This window comes from Anoplolepis gracilipes, chromosome 4 (genome assembly GCF_047496725.1).
Source record: "Anoplolepis gracilipes chromosome 4, ASM4749672v1, whole genome shotgun sequence".
In the NCBI taxonomy this organism is placed as follows: domain Eukaryota; kingdom Metazoa; phylum Arthropoda; class Insecta; order Hymenoptera; family Formicidae; genus Anoplolepis; species Anoplolepis gracilipes.
Genome location: NC_132973.1, coordinates 7,835,947 through 7,853,863, shown reverse-complemented (window position 1 = coordinate 7,853,863; position 17,917 = coordinate 7,835,947). Strand labels below are relative to the sequence as shown.

Genomic DNA, 17,917 nt, shown 5'->3' with positions numbered 1-17,917 from the left:
GATAAATAATTAACATTTTTATTCAAGAAAATAAACTTTAAGTTTAAAATCTTTTTAAAAAAATCTATGAAAGAGTATTGATTTTTGTGAGATATTCGAGACATCTCATAAAGTATATTTTCTCGGCCATTGTTTAGAGATATTAAATTAGCGCACAAAAGAGTATTTATAGTATTTATTAAATAAAGTTGAAAATTAGATTAAAAATAATTGGAGTAGAAGTAATCTTTACTAATTGAAATATATAATCATTGCTTTTATTTTTATCCTTCTTAAAGGATATTAATAGAAAGATATTAGATATCTCAATGACCAGTTGTAGTTTCGTAAAGGGAGCTTTAGGTAACTGGGAGCAATCGAGATTTTCGAACCGATCGTTCCCCAGGGCCGCCCGAAACGTGCCGCCAGAAGTAGTCCGTCCGCCGCCGAACCAACAACAAGCCCGGAAGGCAAACGACAGGAAGAAGAGGAACAGTCCTCCCCTCCCACCGAAAAAGAAGCGAGACCTCACGAGATAGCCTGTGAGTGCCACGGCATCAGTTTACCGCCAGTAAAGCCCAGAGGAAGCATCGAGGATGCCAGCCGTGAAGCCCCAGGAGGGAGAGGATCCCGATCCGACCCCATACCTCTTCGTCTCTCTCGAGCAGAAGAGAATCGACCAGACAAAACCCTATGACGCGAAGAAGGCGTGTTGGGTACCTGATGAGAAGGAGGGTTACCTTCTCGGCGAGATTAAAGCCACCAAGGGCGACGTCGTTAGCGTCGGCTTGCCTGGCGGCGAGGTATGTCTACTACTTGAATGCAAATAATCTCTTCTTTTGATGACCTCCATTATCCTAGAATGAACATATCAAGTTGCTTGGAAAATAGTAACCGACCAATAAGAGAGAGACTCGGTTTTTTATTTAAGGAGTTTTATATTTTACTTCTCTCTAAGATAGATTTTTTTTTAATTTTTATACCAAGTATAGTTTTTAAACAATTTTAAGAAGAAATTAAAATTGAAGAAATCGACCGTTATTCGAATAATCAAATGATAAGATATTTAAAGATTATTCAATATTTTGTGAATATTGAGTATATAAAAAAGACACTGATATTTGTCTTATAATATCACCGGAAGTGATTACAACGAGTATTCCAAATTTCCATACTTTGAAATTCTCAATGTAATTGCGATTTTACTTTATTTGCACTTTAAGAAATCATATTATTTAATAAATTAATTTAAAAAAATACTCAATGTTCTGTAAAAATAGTATATGAATCACAACAATACTTGTGATTCTCTTACAATATATATACTCTAATAATATATATACTTTATATAAATATATACTTTCATAATTTAAATATTTTACTCAAGTATAAGAAACTCCAGGTAACTTTTTAATTCAAATTTTGAATGTTTGATAATTGTTCAATTTAAGTATATAATAATCATAACGTTGACTATATTTTCGAGTATATTATATATATATATATATATATATATATATATATATGATGCTTTGTCTTTGTATTTCATACAGTTAATTTATTTCATTAAATTCAATTTAAATATTTAACAAGAATACAATTTAGAATTACATTAAAAAAAATTCTTTACTGCTTTTATTTTTAATTTTTTTGCTATGTTATCATAATTATGAATTAAATAGCACAATTACATCATAACTTAATCAACGTCGCGATCCTATTACATCGAAAGCGCCATCGGTCTGTCCATACGTCTTCCTTTTCTACCTGTCTGTCGTAGAACGGTTTTTTCTACTGTAACTTTTAAATACGCGACTCTATCTCATTGTTTGCAGGGAAAAAATGTTTTTGCATTAAAAATAATAAAAATTTCAATATAATATAAAGATATAAATCATTCTACCATCTAAAAAATGCAAATAATATAAAGACTTATTTAAAATCTTTGCCAAATTTTACAACAATCGTTGCCTCTTTCTTTCTCACTCCTTCGAACTAGACCCTGAAAGTGGCGTAATATTTTTTGAGAACGCGATTACGTCGGGAAATCGTTCACGCGAATTTTCGATTACGCACGAAGGAGGCGTCAACGCGAAGGCGCGCATTCCGATTCCGCCGGATAAATCTGTTCGCTCGTATAAATTTTTCGGAAGGCGAGAGGGGAGCGTCTGTTTACCGCACAGCGATTTCCATCGATCGCCATGGAAGGATCGAGGCGCGATATCTACCGCTGCCTTGGCGATTTTTTAGCCGGCTCGGCCGGCCGAGAAAGATAGAGATAGAAAGAGAAAGGGAGAGGGGGTTTGCTCGCTTCTATATATATATAAAAAGAAGGGGGAGAAACGGGGATCTTGCTGGCGATCTATTTTCGGAGAACAGAAAACCGGCCGCAAACCGCCGCCACCGAGTACTCTCGACCTTCTGTCACTCGATCGCTCGAAGGCGTAGGCTTTCTCTTTAGACAGAAATAAAATCTCTTTCGAGACCTGTGAAAAAATGCATTATGTAAAGGGTGATTTTCTGTTCTCTCCTTCTCTCTTTTCTACTAGCGAAAATAAGCAATAATAATTTGTCTTTACAACAAGACGCTGGAATTTTAACGATACTTCATTGTCTCTCTTCTCATGAGACGAGAAAGAGATTTTAAATTAGCGAGAATTTGCAATCAATTTTGAGAAAATTTTAAATAATTTTGAGTATGTAATTACATTGAAATCTTAGAAAAAATATTGTAAGTATATAGATTTTTATTTTGCTAACAAAATCTGAAATTTATATAACAATAGTAGACAGAGTGTCACATTGTTACTGTTCTTCGTAACGTTCATCGAATAATAAAAATATATGTAGAATGAATAGAATTTAAGGCATAATTAGTAAATACAATTAGTAAAATTTGTAAGAAAAATATAGAAATTTTTATTTTTTTTATTTTACAGAATTCTATTAAATTCCAGTAAATCTTCGATTTTTCACAATTAATGTTATAATTAATATTATTTTTGATACCAAATTTCTATTAGCCAGAAATTATGATAAAGATTTCTAATGTAGCAAGGGAAGACGTATAATCGATATCAATCTTGTTGCTAGAATATTTCTCGCTCAATTCACATTAATAAAAATGTTTCTCGACAGACTCTAATTAATCAATATATTATACAATTCTTCTCGTCATTATTTTTAAAACATTTTTTTAATTTTCTTGTAGCATTACAAAAGTAAAAGAAAATTAGGAAGATTTTCGAGATTATCAAACTTTTATATGAATTTTTATAATATTGCTTTAAAGGAATGTTACAAATACAAAATGACAGATTTGAAATTCTTAATATTTGTTTAATCTCTCTCTTTCTCTTTCTCTCTCTCTCTCTCTCTCTTTCTGTTTCTTTTTCTACAATAGAGAAACATACAATAGTAGAGTTTTGAAATCCAAAATTTTATTCAAAAGTGCTTTCGAAATAACTTAAAATTATGTAATTTTATTATTCATTACCTTCTGTTTTTCTCCTTTTCTTTTTTGCTAATATATTTCGCGATTAGAAAATAAATAAAATATCAATAAGTTAAATTGTTTCATTAATAATTATCGATGATATTAAATCCCAATCACGGTTGAATCATATTCTCAAGTACAACGTCGCGTTAAAAGATCGCCACACATTTTACACACTTTCGATTTCGAGGAAAGTGTGCTATTTTTGCGCACTAGGCCCGAATTCCACTTTCGGGGCACTCTCGAACAAACGGCCCCGTTCTGTGTTTCCGTCGGTTACATAATGGTTCAGCAAACCCGTACTGCCTCGTTCCAACAGTAAGCCTAAACGCTATTGTTAGCATCGTCGTCGCTAGTGCCTAGCGTAATAATAAATCGAAACACCACTTCTCGAAACGCGGGTCAACGTATTTTTAGAGCAGCAAATTCTCGTGCGCGAGGCCCGAGAGAAACACGTCCGCGAAAGGAGGAGAGAAAGAAGGAAAGAAAGAGAGAGAGAGAGAGAGAGAGAGAGAGAAAAGAGAGAAACAGAAGTGTCATCAGCAGTTGCCAAAAATCTTTCTTACGCAATAGAATCGTCGAGAAAAAATGCCTCGTCTCTTTCTGTAGCCTTATCTCTTACGCCGATTTTTAGCGCAATCCCTTTTTCCATCCTTAGATCGCGATTAATTTTCATGTCAATTCTCTTTCAACTCTAATCTTGTAGAAATTAATTTTTACAAAATTAATGAGATTGTATTAATGTTTTTATTGATATTTAAAATATTTATGATAATAGTATAATATTATAGTTATATATATATAATTATTTTATAATACTAACTAACTTCTCTCTCTTAATTTTCTCGTTTCTATTATTCTACTAATTGAAAGTTGATAGTGGAGAAATAATTATAACAATGAAATATACAAGGATAATTTTTTTATGTATTTTATTAACTATAATATATACATATTAATTATAATTTACATATACAAAGATTGATTACATAATTATACGTATATATAAAACTTAATTTAATTTTTAAGCGTTAAAAAGTATGGTAGAGCGTAAGTATGTATATATTAAAGATAGCAATCGTAGACGGTTTCTGCTGTAAAGTTGAATGCTGTTACATCTCGATAAATTATAAATATATTTTTATAAATAAATAATTGCATAAAAAAGTTTAAAAACATTTAAACTACAAAATTGAATAAAGACGATTTTAAATATTTTTATTTAATTTTTAACTTTCATTTGAAATTATTGCATAAAAACATTTTTTAATTAATATATATTTATTATAAATATTTAAATTAAATTATTAATTTGATATATATATATATATAACTTTTTTGTATCTTCATCTTCAAAAATTTAAGAAATCGAGATATTCGTTCTTTTTGACTTAAAAAGAAAAAATACATTTTTTTAATATACTTTACATAAGAACTCGGGAGTGTTTTTAAAATTTTTCTTGCACATAACTTTGAGAAATCGGTAAAATTATTAAATGCAACACGTGATTAACAAAATCGGTTGATACGTATAATAATGATGGAACAAAAAAGAGAGAAAAGACATGGAAAAGAAAAAAGAAAAAAAAAAAAAAGATTTTGCAATGCTCGCGCAGACGAAACAGTTCCGCAAGGACCAGCTGTCCCAAGTGAATCCGCCAAAATTCGAGAAAGCCGAAGATATGGCCGACCTGACCTACCTGAACGAGGCATCGGTGTTGCACAACCTGAAGCAGCGTTACTACGCCAAATTAATCTACGTAAGTCGATTATCGTGATCTATCACCGCTAATCCGTCCTTTCTTTCTCTCTCGGGGCCCGATGACAGACCAAGGATTTCAAGAAGGACCAGCTGCAGCAGGTGAACCCGCCCAAGTATGAGAAAGCCGAAGACATGTCCAATCTGACCTATCTCAACGATGCTTCGGTCCTCCACAACTTGAAGCAACGTTACTACGCCCAGCTCATCTATGTAAGGCAGCGACGGAGAGATGCTCGCTCTCTTCCCTCGCTACTGCGAACGAAGGGGGCTTTGTCTAGTTTTGTCTGGTCTCGAGTGTTTTTCTCCTGTTTGCGAGTCGCGACAATCTCGCATCTTTCTCTCAGAATTTTCTTGAATGACGGTGTTTCGAAGGATTGACTCTCGTCGCTCAAAACGCCAGAACGCGTCACGCGATGTTCCTAGGAGATCCTTCGAATTTTTACTTTATCGTCATCCGCGATAAAAAGCTCGCTAGGATGCGAATCCTTCAGGAACACGACGTCGTAAAGCACGATGACGTGCCGCGACGTCTCCTGGCTTTTTTTTATTTCCATGTTTTCCACCGATGATCCTTCTCTTGCAAGGATGATGATCCTTTTTCCATTTGATATCTTTATCATCGGAGAATGCATGATCTTTTTTCTACCTTTATTTATTCATTCATTTCTCTTCTAATGACAGGACGACGTCGTCACAAAAAGCACCATGACGTGCCACGATGTCTTCTTATCGATCTTTTTATCATTTTTTTTATAATCCTTTTCCTGCAAAGATGACGATGACTTTCGTGTACATTCTATATTTTAATCATCGGAAGATGCATGAGTTTTCGTTTTAGTGAGAGGATGACGTCGTTAAAAAGCACAATGACGTGCCACGACTTTCTGTGATTTTTGTTCAATATTGAAAATTATTTTTTTTTTCCTCTGAATTGATAATGATATTTATCTCATAATTTGATCATCGATTTGACACTTATGTTGAAAAGATGCGAAGCAAGAAATATTCTTATTTCATGCTTTGCCGTCATTGCTAAAATATATTTTAATAAATTCTTCATGACATCTTTTTCCTTTTTGATTCGCACAAAATGTGCGATTGATCTTTCTATCGCTATTTGTTTCCTCTTATTGAATGTTGTATCCACTGTATTTAATCGAATGCGCCCCAGGTTCTCCACGTATTCACAAAGCAGAAATTCCAAAGGATGCTCTCGTTTCGAGACGCGAGTCGCATCCTCTATGATGGAAGATGGACTGTTCCTGCAACCTGTTTTTCGTTTCCATATTTTGATTATTTTATGTGTATTTTTCGCTAATGTCATCGATATTGACTGATTGATTTATTAAACTTTTCAATTTATATAAGAAATTAAAAAATGTTATATATTGAATTAATATACATAATGGATGTTTTTAATTTTTCTTTGTATTTAAATGTTATTTATGAATAATATTAATTTATTCATAAATTAACAATTTTTATTAATATAAAGATTTTGATATATTGCAATAATCAGACATTATCGATACTATATTTTACAGACAAATTTCAACTATTCGAAGTTTAAACAGAACTAAACTATGTATATTGTTACAAATAATCTTTTATTTTATGTTAAATTTATAACATTATTTTATTAAATCTATAGATTTAAAAAATTTTTTATAAATTCTTATAACATATTTAAATTGTATATTTTATTTATTAGATCAAATATTCATGCTCTTTGTCATAATTAATCTTTTTTATCAATTTCGGAATCTCGGATAGCAGAAATATGTCGATCTTTTTGTGCACGTAATTGCGATGTGATCCTCTCTTGCGGAGGTGAAACGGATGTTCAGGATCGAGAAATCTTCGTTTTGGCGAACCGTCAGAGACCGGTAGAGCCATGGAAGTCTAAGCTCTCGATCTTTCGAGTGTATTGATTGATTTTTAGATAATCGTCGATCTCTCTACCTTTGCAGACCTATTCCGGCCTGTTCTGCGTGGCTATCAATCCCTATAAAAGATTCCCCGTGTACACCTCGAGGTGCGCCAAACTGTATCGTGGCAAGAGGCGTAATGAAGTGCCGCCGCACATTTTCGCCATTTCTGATGGAGCTTACGTCAACATGCTTACCAGTGCGTAAAAATACGATTATTCAAGACAGTATTAATTGCAATGCCGTTGGAAAAAATTATTATAGTACTTTTAATATAAAAAAAATCGAGACATAATTTTCTCTAACAATTTAGATAAATTAATTTATCTCGAAGTTGGTGGATAAAATTATGTAAGAGACATCTTTCTTAATTTTTAGAAACAACATAGTTAAAAAAAAAACTGACTTTTGTCCATTTTTGTGTCGTGCATTGTGTAAAATTTATGTGTCTTTCGTTTCCAACAGACAGCGAGAATCAGTCTATGTTGATCACTGGTGAGTCTGGTGCCGGAAAGACTGAGAATACGAAAAAGGTAATCGCGTACTTCGCCACCGTCGGTGCCTCGACCAAGAAGGAGAAGGAAGAGCCAGGTCAGAAGAAGAAAGGCTCCTTGGAGGACCAGGTCGTCCAAACCAATCCCGTCCTGGAGGCCTTCGGTAACGCCAAGACCGTCCGTAACGATAACTCCTCTCGTTTCGTAAGTGTTTCTATTTTAACGCTTAAATATACGAAGCGTCCAATATACAAGACAAAATAGCCATTATATATTTAGTTAAGATAAACGATTGCGTAAGAAGTTTATAATAGCATTTCGAAAAAATATCGACAAAATGAGAGAAAGAAGAAACTGCTCTATGAAAATTTTATTTTAAAACTCAGAAATGTGTAATATTTTTTAATATTAAATTTAGAATTAAAATTGTGAGTGAAATTTAGTTTTATTTAAATTTACTTCATGAAATTCATTTATTTAATAATTGTTTTTTTTTCTCTGGTCGAACGCGATTGAGAGTTTAATAAAGTTTAATTATTTTAATAAACGAATTAATTTTCGTCTTCTCTTGAATAGGGTAAATTCATCCGTATTCACTTCGGTCCCTCTGGAAAATTAGCCGGTGCTGATATCGAGACTTGTAAGTATTAATTTATTTGCGAATATTGAAAAAAAAATCGCAGTTATTATTAATTTCGCGTAGTAAATTAGTACGCAATATCGATGTTTAGTAGTCACGTCAAGGTGACGGAAGAGCAACGCGTTTATTATCGTCATGACCCAACATGTATACCGTAGAAACGCAGTTGGCTTAGATTCGCGTGTGCATCATTCGATTGCGTTTAGTTATTTTTGCGCGACCGCTACGTTTGGTTTCATTTGGCTTGAATTTCGCTCGCGTCATCGCATGACTCCTTACTTAATTTCGTGCTATAAACGACAATGTATTACGTGCGTTTTTACACTGTATTTTCGATGAATTTCTATCAGTAAAACGAAAAAAAAAATATTATTTTTAATTACAAGCAGGAACCTGCAAGCAAACGCTGATTTTTTTTTTTATTTCTCGGAGATGTTTTTAATAAACTATTTAACAAATATAATTTATTCGATCCTTTTGCTAAAATCATAAAATATTCTTTTGCGGTATTCTTTTTACGTGGTATATTTAAACGATCTTTACTCCTGTATAGATCTGCTGGAGAAGGCTCGTGTCATTTCTCAACAAACTTTGGAACGTTCTTATCACATCTTTTACCAGATGATGTCCGGATCAGTCAAGGGATTGAAGGGTAAGATCACTGATATTCCGCGAGAAAGAAACTGAAATCTGATTGAAATTTAGATATCACGCGTCGATTTAAGTAAAAAATGTTTTCTTTCTAAGAATCGTATTGATAAATTATCGCTGCCTCGAAAAATTAATTATATTTATATATTTCTGAAATATAATATAACGAAAAAAATTATAATTAATTTAATTCAGTTTCATTAATACATCTTATTTATCTATGAGAAATTAATTATATCAATTATTTACATACAAGAAAATAACGTTATAATATTAAAAATAGTATATAATTTAATCTTAATAATTATTCTCGAAATGAGAAATTAATTTTCTCGAGGTAGCGGTTATTTCTTCGGGACAGTTTTGCGATCGCTCTCGATCCCGATAACGAGATTAGGTCAGGAAGATGAGACAGGTGCTGTGGAAGCTGGGGAGAGAGAAAGGATAAATTTGAGGCGCGATAATCGCCCAGAGGGTCGCCCTTCTTCCTCTCACGCATCTACGTAAAGTTTCTCATTGTCAAATTATGTGTCCCTCACTTCCATGCAGAAATATGCCTCCTATCGAACGACATCAACGATTACTACTTCGTATCTCAGGGCAAGACGACGATCCCGAACGTCGACGACGGCGAGGAGTGTCAGTTGACCGACGTAAGGACCTGACGATGACGAAAAATCGCAGGGTTCTCGCCTCTCGTTTATCTTTGCCAACCTCTTGCCCTTCATGTATATGACACCTCGATTTGCTGGCCAATCAATAGTTTTCTTGAATTAACTGTATATCGTTGCCTAGAACAACTGTAGCAGATAATTAATAATGCCTCTAAAACGAGGTTATCATAGGAGAGACATGTTCATCAAAGTCGATTTTCATCGCAATTAAATTGGATGGCACAAATATTAATGTTCACTCATAGAGCGTTAAATTATTTTTTAATTAACATATCAATGATTTTAAATAAAAAAATATTATCTATTGAGGCTCACGATGTCTTAATAGCTTTGTAAGTAAAGCAATTTTAATTTATAAAAGAAAATAAAAATAATCTTTGAAAAAATTTCAAAAATTTTAATTATGAAGTTGAATTTGAATTGTTATTAGTATAATTTAAACAAATTTTATTTAATTAAAATACTTTTTACATTATTTGCTTTTGTTTTTTTCTTAAATAAGATAAAATTATTATGTAATTTCAAAAAATTCGATGACGACGGACACGTATCTCTTGTGTAACATATCAGTGTGTGTAGATATCTCTCCTAGAAGAGTTGGAACATCTTGTATATAATATCATTCTCCTAGCGCAATCCGCAGAAGGAGTAGCGACATTTTGCAGAGCTGTACTGTAGACACGTACTTTGAGAGAGTAATTTGAGTATCGAGTTGATATCGTAGACGAGAGAATCATCTCAAACTGCTTGACTCTTTCTCAGAGATTTTCAAAAAATACACCCATCAAAATTACTTACAGAAAATCAGTCTAGACACAATTTATAAAAAATTGACCAAAACTAATATCAAGATATTTTCCTAATATATATAAAAAAAAAATATCTAAATAGGAAACAAATTTTTGAAACGAGTTTCTTTTGATTCTAAAGATTTAAATTTATAACTTAATTAAAAAAATATATATAGATACATATGTGTATACATAATACATATACATAATACTTGAAAGAAACGAAAAAATGCAAGCGGTCGATGATTTCCTCGTCGAGCTAACCCCTGATGAGTGCAGGTAGCTCCATCTTATAATTGTTTGTTTTCCCTATATCTCTGCCTTTTTAAGACTCAGTTGAGAGAACCCATAAACTCGTAAGGGTTCACAGATTCCTTGTAGATAGGCCCTTCTCCCTTTCGATGTAGCACGATGGAAAGCCAGCAGGAAACAATGGTCCACCATCGGTTGTTTTAACCACCCGCATGTTTTTTTTCTTTCCACCCGGTCATCCTGTAGAGATGTTGCTGCTGTCCAACAACATCAACGACTACTACTTTGTGTCGCAAGGCAAGACGACGATACCCGGTCTCGATGACGGCGAAGAGCTTTTGGTTACCGATGTAAGTGCAACGGGCACGATCAGCCGGCGTCAATGATTGCGTCGAGATAAAAGAAATAAACAATCTCTTACTTCTTTTATTTTAATAATTTTTTTTATAAATAATTCATTATTATTAGTAACGTAAAAAATACATATTTTCTTTTATTATATTTTTCAAATTTCTACAAAAGCTTTTCACGCTTTTCTTTATTAAAAAAAATCCTCTTTCTTGTTATTATGTAATTTTATCATTTTCTAAATTGATGATTCTGTTAATTGTTTTATTTTCTATTCGAAATTCGCTGGTCTGACTCTCTAAGCACTAAGTCCTCTGTGTACATAATTGTCGCCTTTCCAAATGTGAAAAGTGATCGCTTTTGGAGAAGTATTGTCGTTCATTGAGTATTACACTGAATAACAATTCTTTTCGATACACTTTGAACCTTTTGTATAGCTTTTACTTGCCATTTTATTTTTTTGTACGTGTGAAATGTTACTTGTGTTATTATCTCTTTCTATGTGTTATCTCTATGTGTCATCTCTCTCTATGTGTTATCTCTATATGTTATCTGTATCTGTTTTTATATGTTATTTGTATTTCTCTCTCTCTCTCTCTCTCTCTCTCTCTCTCTCTCTCTCTCTCTCTCTCTCTCTTTCTCTCATTTAATGTTCTTTTCTTTTTCTCACTTTCTTTCTCTTTTTAGCTCTTTGTTCTTCTATATTTTCATTGCAGCTCTTCAACATGTCATACTAATAACTAGAAATATTTTTACAGCATCACACATGGACATCTGTGTTAACTTCTCTTTACTTTTCTCTTTTCTTTCTCAATTTCTCTCTCTATTTTTCTTCTTTTTTGCTCTATCATTCTTTCAGCGAATACTTGCTGCCAATAACTTGCCATTTTTTTTTTCTGCAAATCGTTGCGAACACCGACGACTTCGATCGCTTTTTACGAAAATATTTATATTAATTAATTCTTTAAATTAATTATTTATTTAATCAATCGTAAATTACTTGCTATTTGTAATTTATCACAAAAAAATTACAAATTATTTGCTATTCGAATTAATATGAGTAATAAAGTGTGTTGTTAAAAAAAAGGGATGAATAAAATCTTTGCAAAGTGATCGGAGTGTCGACGGTGATCGCTCGCGATCGCTCGCTTGCTGATTATAAGATCGAGAGTTGAAAAAAATGTGAACTAATACAGAACTGACCATGCTGAGCAACCGGATCAGCAACTACACGTTCATTAATCAGGGTAAGACCAGAATTCCGGGAGTCAACGACGGTCTGGAAATGGATGCAACGGATGTAAGTCTAGCCCCCAGGGTGCCTCTGAGCCTCGGCGAAATTCAGACCCACTTGGCTTTTTATGAAATAATTTAACAGCATTAATTTATATTGTGTTTTGCCGCGGAAAAAATATTAAAATGTCTTAGAAGGATAATTCTGTTGAAATTATCTGTCAAACGATTAAAGTTAAATTATTTTAGTAATTATTATTAATTAATACTACAGTCAAATATTTTATTAATAATAATTTATAAAGGATTTATAAAAAATGTCATTTTTTTCAAATTTTATTAAAGTGTAATAGATGCTTTTTTCCAGCTGACTTAGTGTTAAATTTCTGTAATGAAAAGAATTATTTTTCTATTTCCTGTTTTTTTTTTTTACTTTGAATGATGAACAAAGTGGTGCTGAGATTTGTCCGAGGATTCGCCACCCCCTCGCCCCCCGCCTGCGAAAGCTGCCTGCCGCCGCAATCGGGGTGCGGGGAGATTGGGGGCGCGAGGCTTTCTCACACTGGAGAAGTATTCTCTTCTGTCGAAATAAGATAGTAACTGATCGCCCCGCTCCCCGATATGCCCTCAAATTTCTCGTCCACCCCGTATATATATGTGTGTATGTATGTATGTGCTAGAAATGCGCATTCGCATATGCCATGATAATCTTCGTTTTCCCTTTCTTTTGAGATTCAATTGTTCTCCAAGTAATTTTTCTTGGAAAGTATCAAATTTTTTTTGTCAAATGGAATTTAAAAATTTTTCTGTCAAAAGTAAAAGAAATAATTTTTAAATAAAAATAATATATTGAGAAGAAAGAAAATTAGTTTTTGAAATACTTTAGCGATAAAATAGTATTAAAGAAGAAAAAATTTATTCTTGTAAAATACTACAATAATTAATTTCTCAGAATTGTTATATAAACTTTTTGCAAAAAAGAGATTATTGTGAAAAAAAAATATATATAATTATTATCATTATTAGATATTTTTTAAATCTCTTTAAATAAGATAAAATTCTTCAAAATCTTTCTGATAAAAATATAATCATACAGAAACTTTGAGTCTCAAAAATTGACAGCATAATATTGATCGAGAATCAAGGTTCGACGTTCGACATCGCAAGTCGATGGCCGCTAATAAATCAAGGATGGCTCGATAATCGAATCCTCGAAAACGAGACCGTGAATGTCGAGATTATAATTATTATTGAAACTACAATTTTGTTCTTCGAAATGCTTCGCAGATATCTGTTACTTATCCGACAACATATACGACTATTACAACGTAGCTCAAGGAAAGATCACGATCCCCAACGTCGATGATGGCGAGGAATGTTTGCTGACGGACGTAAGTCCCCTTAGTTATCACCTCGGTTGTGGAGAAACATTGCTCCCCTTTCTCTTGGCCATCAAATTTCGATTTTGTATCATTTGAATATATGGAACCCACCCCTTGTAATACAGCGATCTCAATCAGGTCAAAAGATTTTGTGGAATATTTTATTATTAGATTAAAAATGAATATAAATAATTTATATTCATTATAATAAGAGTTAATTATAACATGATATATATATATATATATATATATATATATATATATAAATAATTTATTAACAAGATAAAGACAGATGATCTTTTAAAGATAAAGATAGTTGATCTTTCGAAGATTGACGTCGCTGTTGTTTTTCTATCCCAGATATTGATTTATGATATCGGAATATATATATATATTACACGGATGATAATAAACAGCAATATAATTACATAAAGTTATTACTTTATTAATATTTTCATTCAACTTTCAAATTATTTTATTTTACCTTTTATTACTATTTTTTTAAATTAATTTAAAAAAATGAATCTTAAAAAATAATTTAATTATTAATTAAGTTTAATGTTGTCTTTAGTGTTTTAAAGTTTTTTGGATTTTATTTCTCGATGCATACATTAACATAAACAGATGAAAACAATTTATTTTAATCTATTAATTTTTTTCTTGTTATGAGTTGAATTATATTTAAAAATTATATTTAAAAATCTTACATCTTACAAAATCTTACAAAAATTACTATATAATCATCTCAAAATATAATAATATTTATTTTGTATTAATTTTATATAAACGTTATCTTATGTGTAACATTATTTACAATATTATCATATATTATTCTGATATATAATTTAATATAATTCTGATAGAGATATTGTTGTTTCATTGATCTCCGCATAAAACTACCATGTACATAATACGACATTTCATCAACTTCCATAGTAGTACTATTGCCCTTTGGTACTGACTCCAGTTTTTTCACCTGGAGAAATTGAAGAAATCTCAAGGGAATTCTTTTCTATCCCGATTGAAAGATTCAACGATACTTTGAACGTTACGTTCCAGTAGTTAACAACCCCGTTGGTTCCCCTGATAATTATTTCCCCCCTGGAAAAGCCTCCCAGGTTGGTAGATTTGGACGCAGCCTCGAGGAAGCGATTCTTCATCGATCGAGGGCGACGTTGAGTAAAGACGAACGACAATTCAAGTTACTCCTCGAAGAAACAGAGGGGCTGGAATTGACACGACGAGGAATCGTCCAGGCTGACCCTGAAGGGCGATCTTGTTCCTCTTTATCACAAAGAGGGCACTTTGCGACGAACGCGATTTAAAGATCCAGCTCGCAATCTCTCGTCGTCTCTTCTTCAAGTTTTCTTCTTCTTTATCTTCTTTCTCTTCTTATAGCAGAGTAGTCCTGAGACGACTACGTAGACGGTGTTAATTCGTTGACACCAGCAGCTCAAAGAAAAGGAGCTATAGCCACGTATAACACGAGCTTTGCTTTCGCTTCTCGACTCGCCATTGCTGCGAGAACGCTTCCAATCGGTTTCATCAATAGCCAGCTGATTTCAATCTTTGTCCAATTGATTCTTTGCTTCCTTCCAGAATTATGGTTAAAAAACGGAAGAGGAATCGATTGACCCACGATTGATTGAAGCTGAATTTTTACGGTCATTTATTTCGATCAACGTAATGATTAACTTTAATTTTTTAGTTTAATTGATTAAAGATCAATTAATCTAGAATTATAATTGATCGACGTTTGTGAAATTCAAGAGCTTCTAATTGTAAGAGTTTTTTTTCCAAATTTTTTCAAGCTTTAAGATGGAAACTTCGATCAATTGTCCAATAAATGACCTTAATCAACAATGATGAAATCGTGCTTGACGCTGCATTAGCTTTCTTCCTCTTTCTCTCTTTTCTTTTTTTTCATGCAACTTCCAACGCGCGAAGCCGAACAATGTACAATGTAATAGATTACATCGATCGTTTGCCGTGCTTGGGAGTGTAACTATTTGTGTTGTCCTTTTGTGTCTTTTTCTAATTGTCGCTCTTGTCTATGTAAATTTTGAAATTAATAACAAAATCATGTCAGAGAAGTCTAAAGATTATCATTCGTTTTGTTTGGATGATTTTTTTTTCTGAATTTGTTCGATTCGTGATAAAGAATTATTAAATTATTCTCCAACTCATTAAATAAATCATTTTTTTCTAAATTTCTGAATCAATATCAAATAAAATTCAGAAAAAGTGTAGTGTATATATAAAACATTTTCGAAAAATTTAGAACATCTTTCGCAAATTAATTTCAATAATTTTAAACAATCTCTGACATGAGAATGACGGCAGAATGAAAATTTTAACGAGGATTCTCTCTATAACAGCAAGCTTTCGATGTATTGGGCTTCACCCAGGAAGAGAAGGATAACATCTATAAGATCACTGCGGCCGTCATGCATATGGGTGGCATGAAATTCAAGCAGAGGGGTCGTGAGGAACAGGCTGAAGCCGATGGCACTGAGGTGAGAATTTCAAATAGCTACTAGAGAAACCATAATTATCATACTTATAACAAAATAATTTTTTATTATTTTTGTCGTTTTTAATAATAATGTACAAGTGGATTATATATATTATAATAATTTATTTATTTCACTTAGAATATTTAAATGCGCCAGTTTTAATAAATTATAACATATATAATCCATTATTATATATATTATATATTTATATTTATTTATTTCTAGAAATATTCTAAAATCTTTTAAGTACTTTTGCGATATTTGCCACGGATATTTTCTTATCTATTTCCTTTGATAATAGACACTATCGTTATGTGACATTTCTCCTCGCACTGAGAGCAGAAAAAAATATTGCGGGAGGAATAATTATGCTTTGTATTACAGGAAGGTGATCGCGTGGCTAAGCTGCTTGGTTGCGACTGTGCTGATCTTTACAAGAACTTGCTGAAGCCAAGGATCAAGGTCGGTAACGAGTTCGTCACCCAGGGTCGTAACAAAGACCAGGTAGCCTACTCTGTGGGCGCCATGTCGAAAGCGATGTTCGACAGGTTGTTCAAGTGGCTGGTGAAGAAGTGTAACGAGACCCTGGACACCAAGCAAAAGAGGCAGCACTTTATTGGTGTACTGGATATCGCTGGTTTCGAGATCTTCGACGTAAGTTTCCCCGTAGCCGTGATTCAAAAACATACAAACACACACATATATATATATATCAACGTGATCGTCGACGATTTTTGCGTAAAGTTTTTAGCAATTTATTTTTTCGTCAATTATAGCTCTCGTGTACAAATAGTAAAACATATTTCCAGTAAAATATCGCTGTCATATTATACAAGGTGTCTAAAAAAATTTGTATAATAATGATAAGACAGTATTTATTATATTCTATCGATATTTGATCGATTAAAAAAGCACGATCAAATCATACAATTGTTTCGTGTTAAGATAAATTTAATTTTAAACAGAGATTGGTCGAATTTATTAAATGCATTTTAATTATCTAAATATTTAATACTCAAATATCTATAGAAAATAAACTTTTCTGATTATTATACAGCTTTTCTTGATACTCCTTGTACGATATCAAAAAAACAACAACAGCCTTGTTTTCTCTTTTAAATCGTCGACGTGATCACGAATGAAATCAATCACATGAAAAAGATGACCGCGAAGGTGCGAAGAATTCACACTTTCGTCCATTACACAAACCTCACTTTCTCCTATAACGAAGTAAAGCAGGAAAGAAAGAGATTCTCGAAACCAAATGAGAGTCACGAGAAGCGATCGGGATTCGCATGGTATTTTATACCAATCGTATCGAACCAGTCGTCGAAAGGTTCTCCTTTAGATCCCGTAATTATATCTCGGTACCTCGATATCTCGTAGTTCAATGGCTTCGAGCAGCTGTGCATCAATTTCACCAACGAGAAGTTGCAGCAGTTCTTCAATCATCACATGTTTGTGCTCGAGCAAGAGGAGTACAAGAAGGAGGGAATTGTCTGGCAGTTCATTGACTTTGGCATGGACTTGCTAGCTTGTATCGAGCTGATCGAGAAGGTGAACGATCGATCCGCCCTCCTCTCCCACGCGATCTCTCTAAGAGATCTATGTAGACTATATAGATCGTTGTAGACTCTAGTAGTGGCTAATCGCACGTTAATCTTGTCGTTAACAGTTAATCTCGATGAATTTCTTCAAGGATGATTTAAATCTTTGTAGACCTTTTGTTTTTCGGATGTTCTCATTTCTTTGTGAATTTAGATGTCTCTTT

At 32.8% G+C, this 17,917-nt stretch overlaps 1 protein-coding gene across 40 annotated transcripts in view; it reads left to right on the top strand.

The window, feature by feature from the left end:
- Mhc (myosin heavy chain) overlaps positions 1–17,917 on the top strand; it is a 49,014-nt gene that overhangs the window by 2,476 nt on the left and 28,621 nt on the right. For 14 of the 40 annotated variants that reach the window (XM_072890084.1, XM_072890075.1, XM_072890083.1 and 11 more), the window contains exons 2-10: positions 386–782; positions 5,304–5,447; positions 7,208–7,364; positions 7,631–7,863; positions 8,236–8,299; positions 8,853–8,951; positions 13,536–13,639; positions 16,009–16,146; positions 16,531–16,800. In XM_072890084.1, coding sequence (XP_072746185.1) covers positions 576–782; positions 5,304–5,447; positions 7,208–7,364; positions 7,631–7,863; positions 8,236–8,299; positions 8,853–8,951; positions 13,536–13,639; positions 16,009–16,146; positions 16,531–16,800 — 1,416 coding nt within the window. In that variant the 5' untranslated portion in view covers positions 386–575. Of the gene's footprint in view, positions 1–385; positions 783–5,091; positions 5,236–5,303; positions 5,448–7,207; positions 7,365–7,630; positions 7,864–8,235; positions 8,300–8,852; positions 8,952–9,499; positions 9,604–10,913; positions 11,018–13,535; positions 13,640–16,008; positions 16,147–16,530; positions 16,801–17,532; positions 17,704–17,917 lie in introns of all 40 variants that reach the window. The other 26 variants (XM_072890094.1, XM_072890078.1, XM_072890088.1 and 23 more) reach the window with 8 other exon arrangements.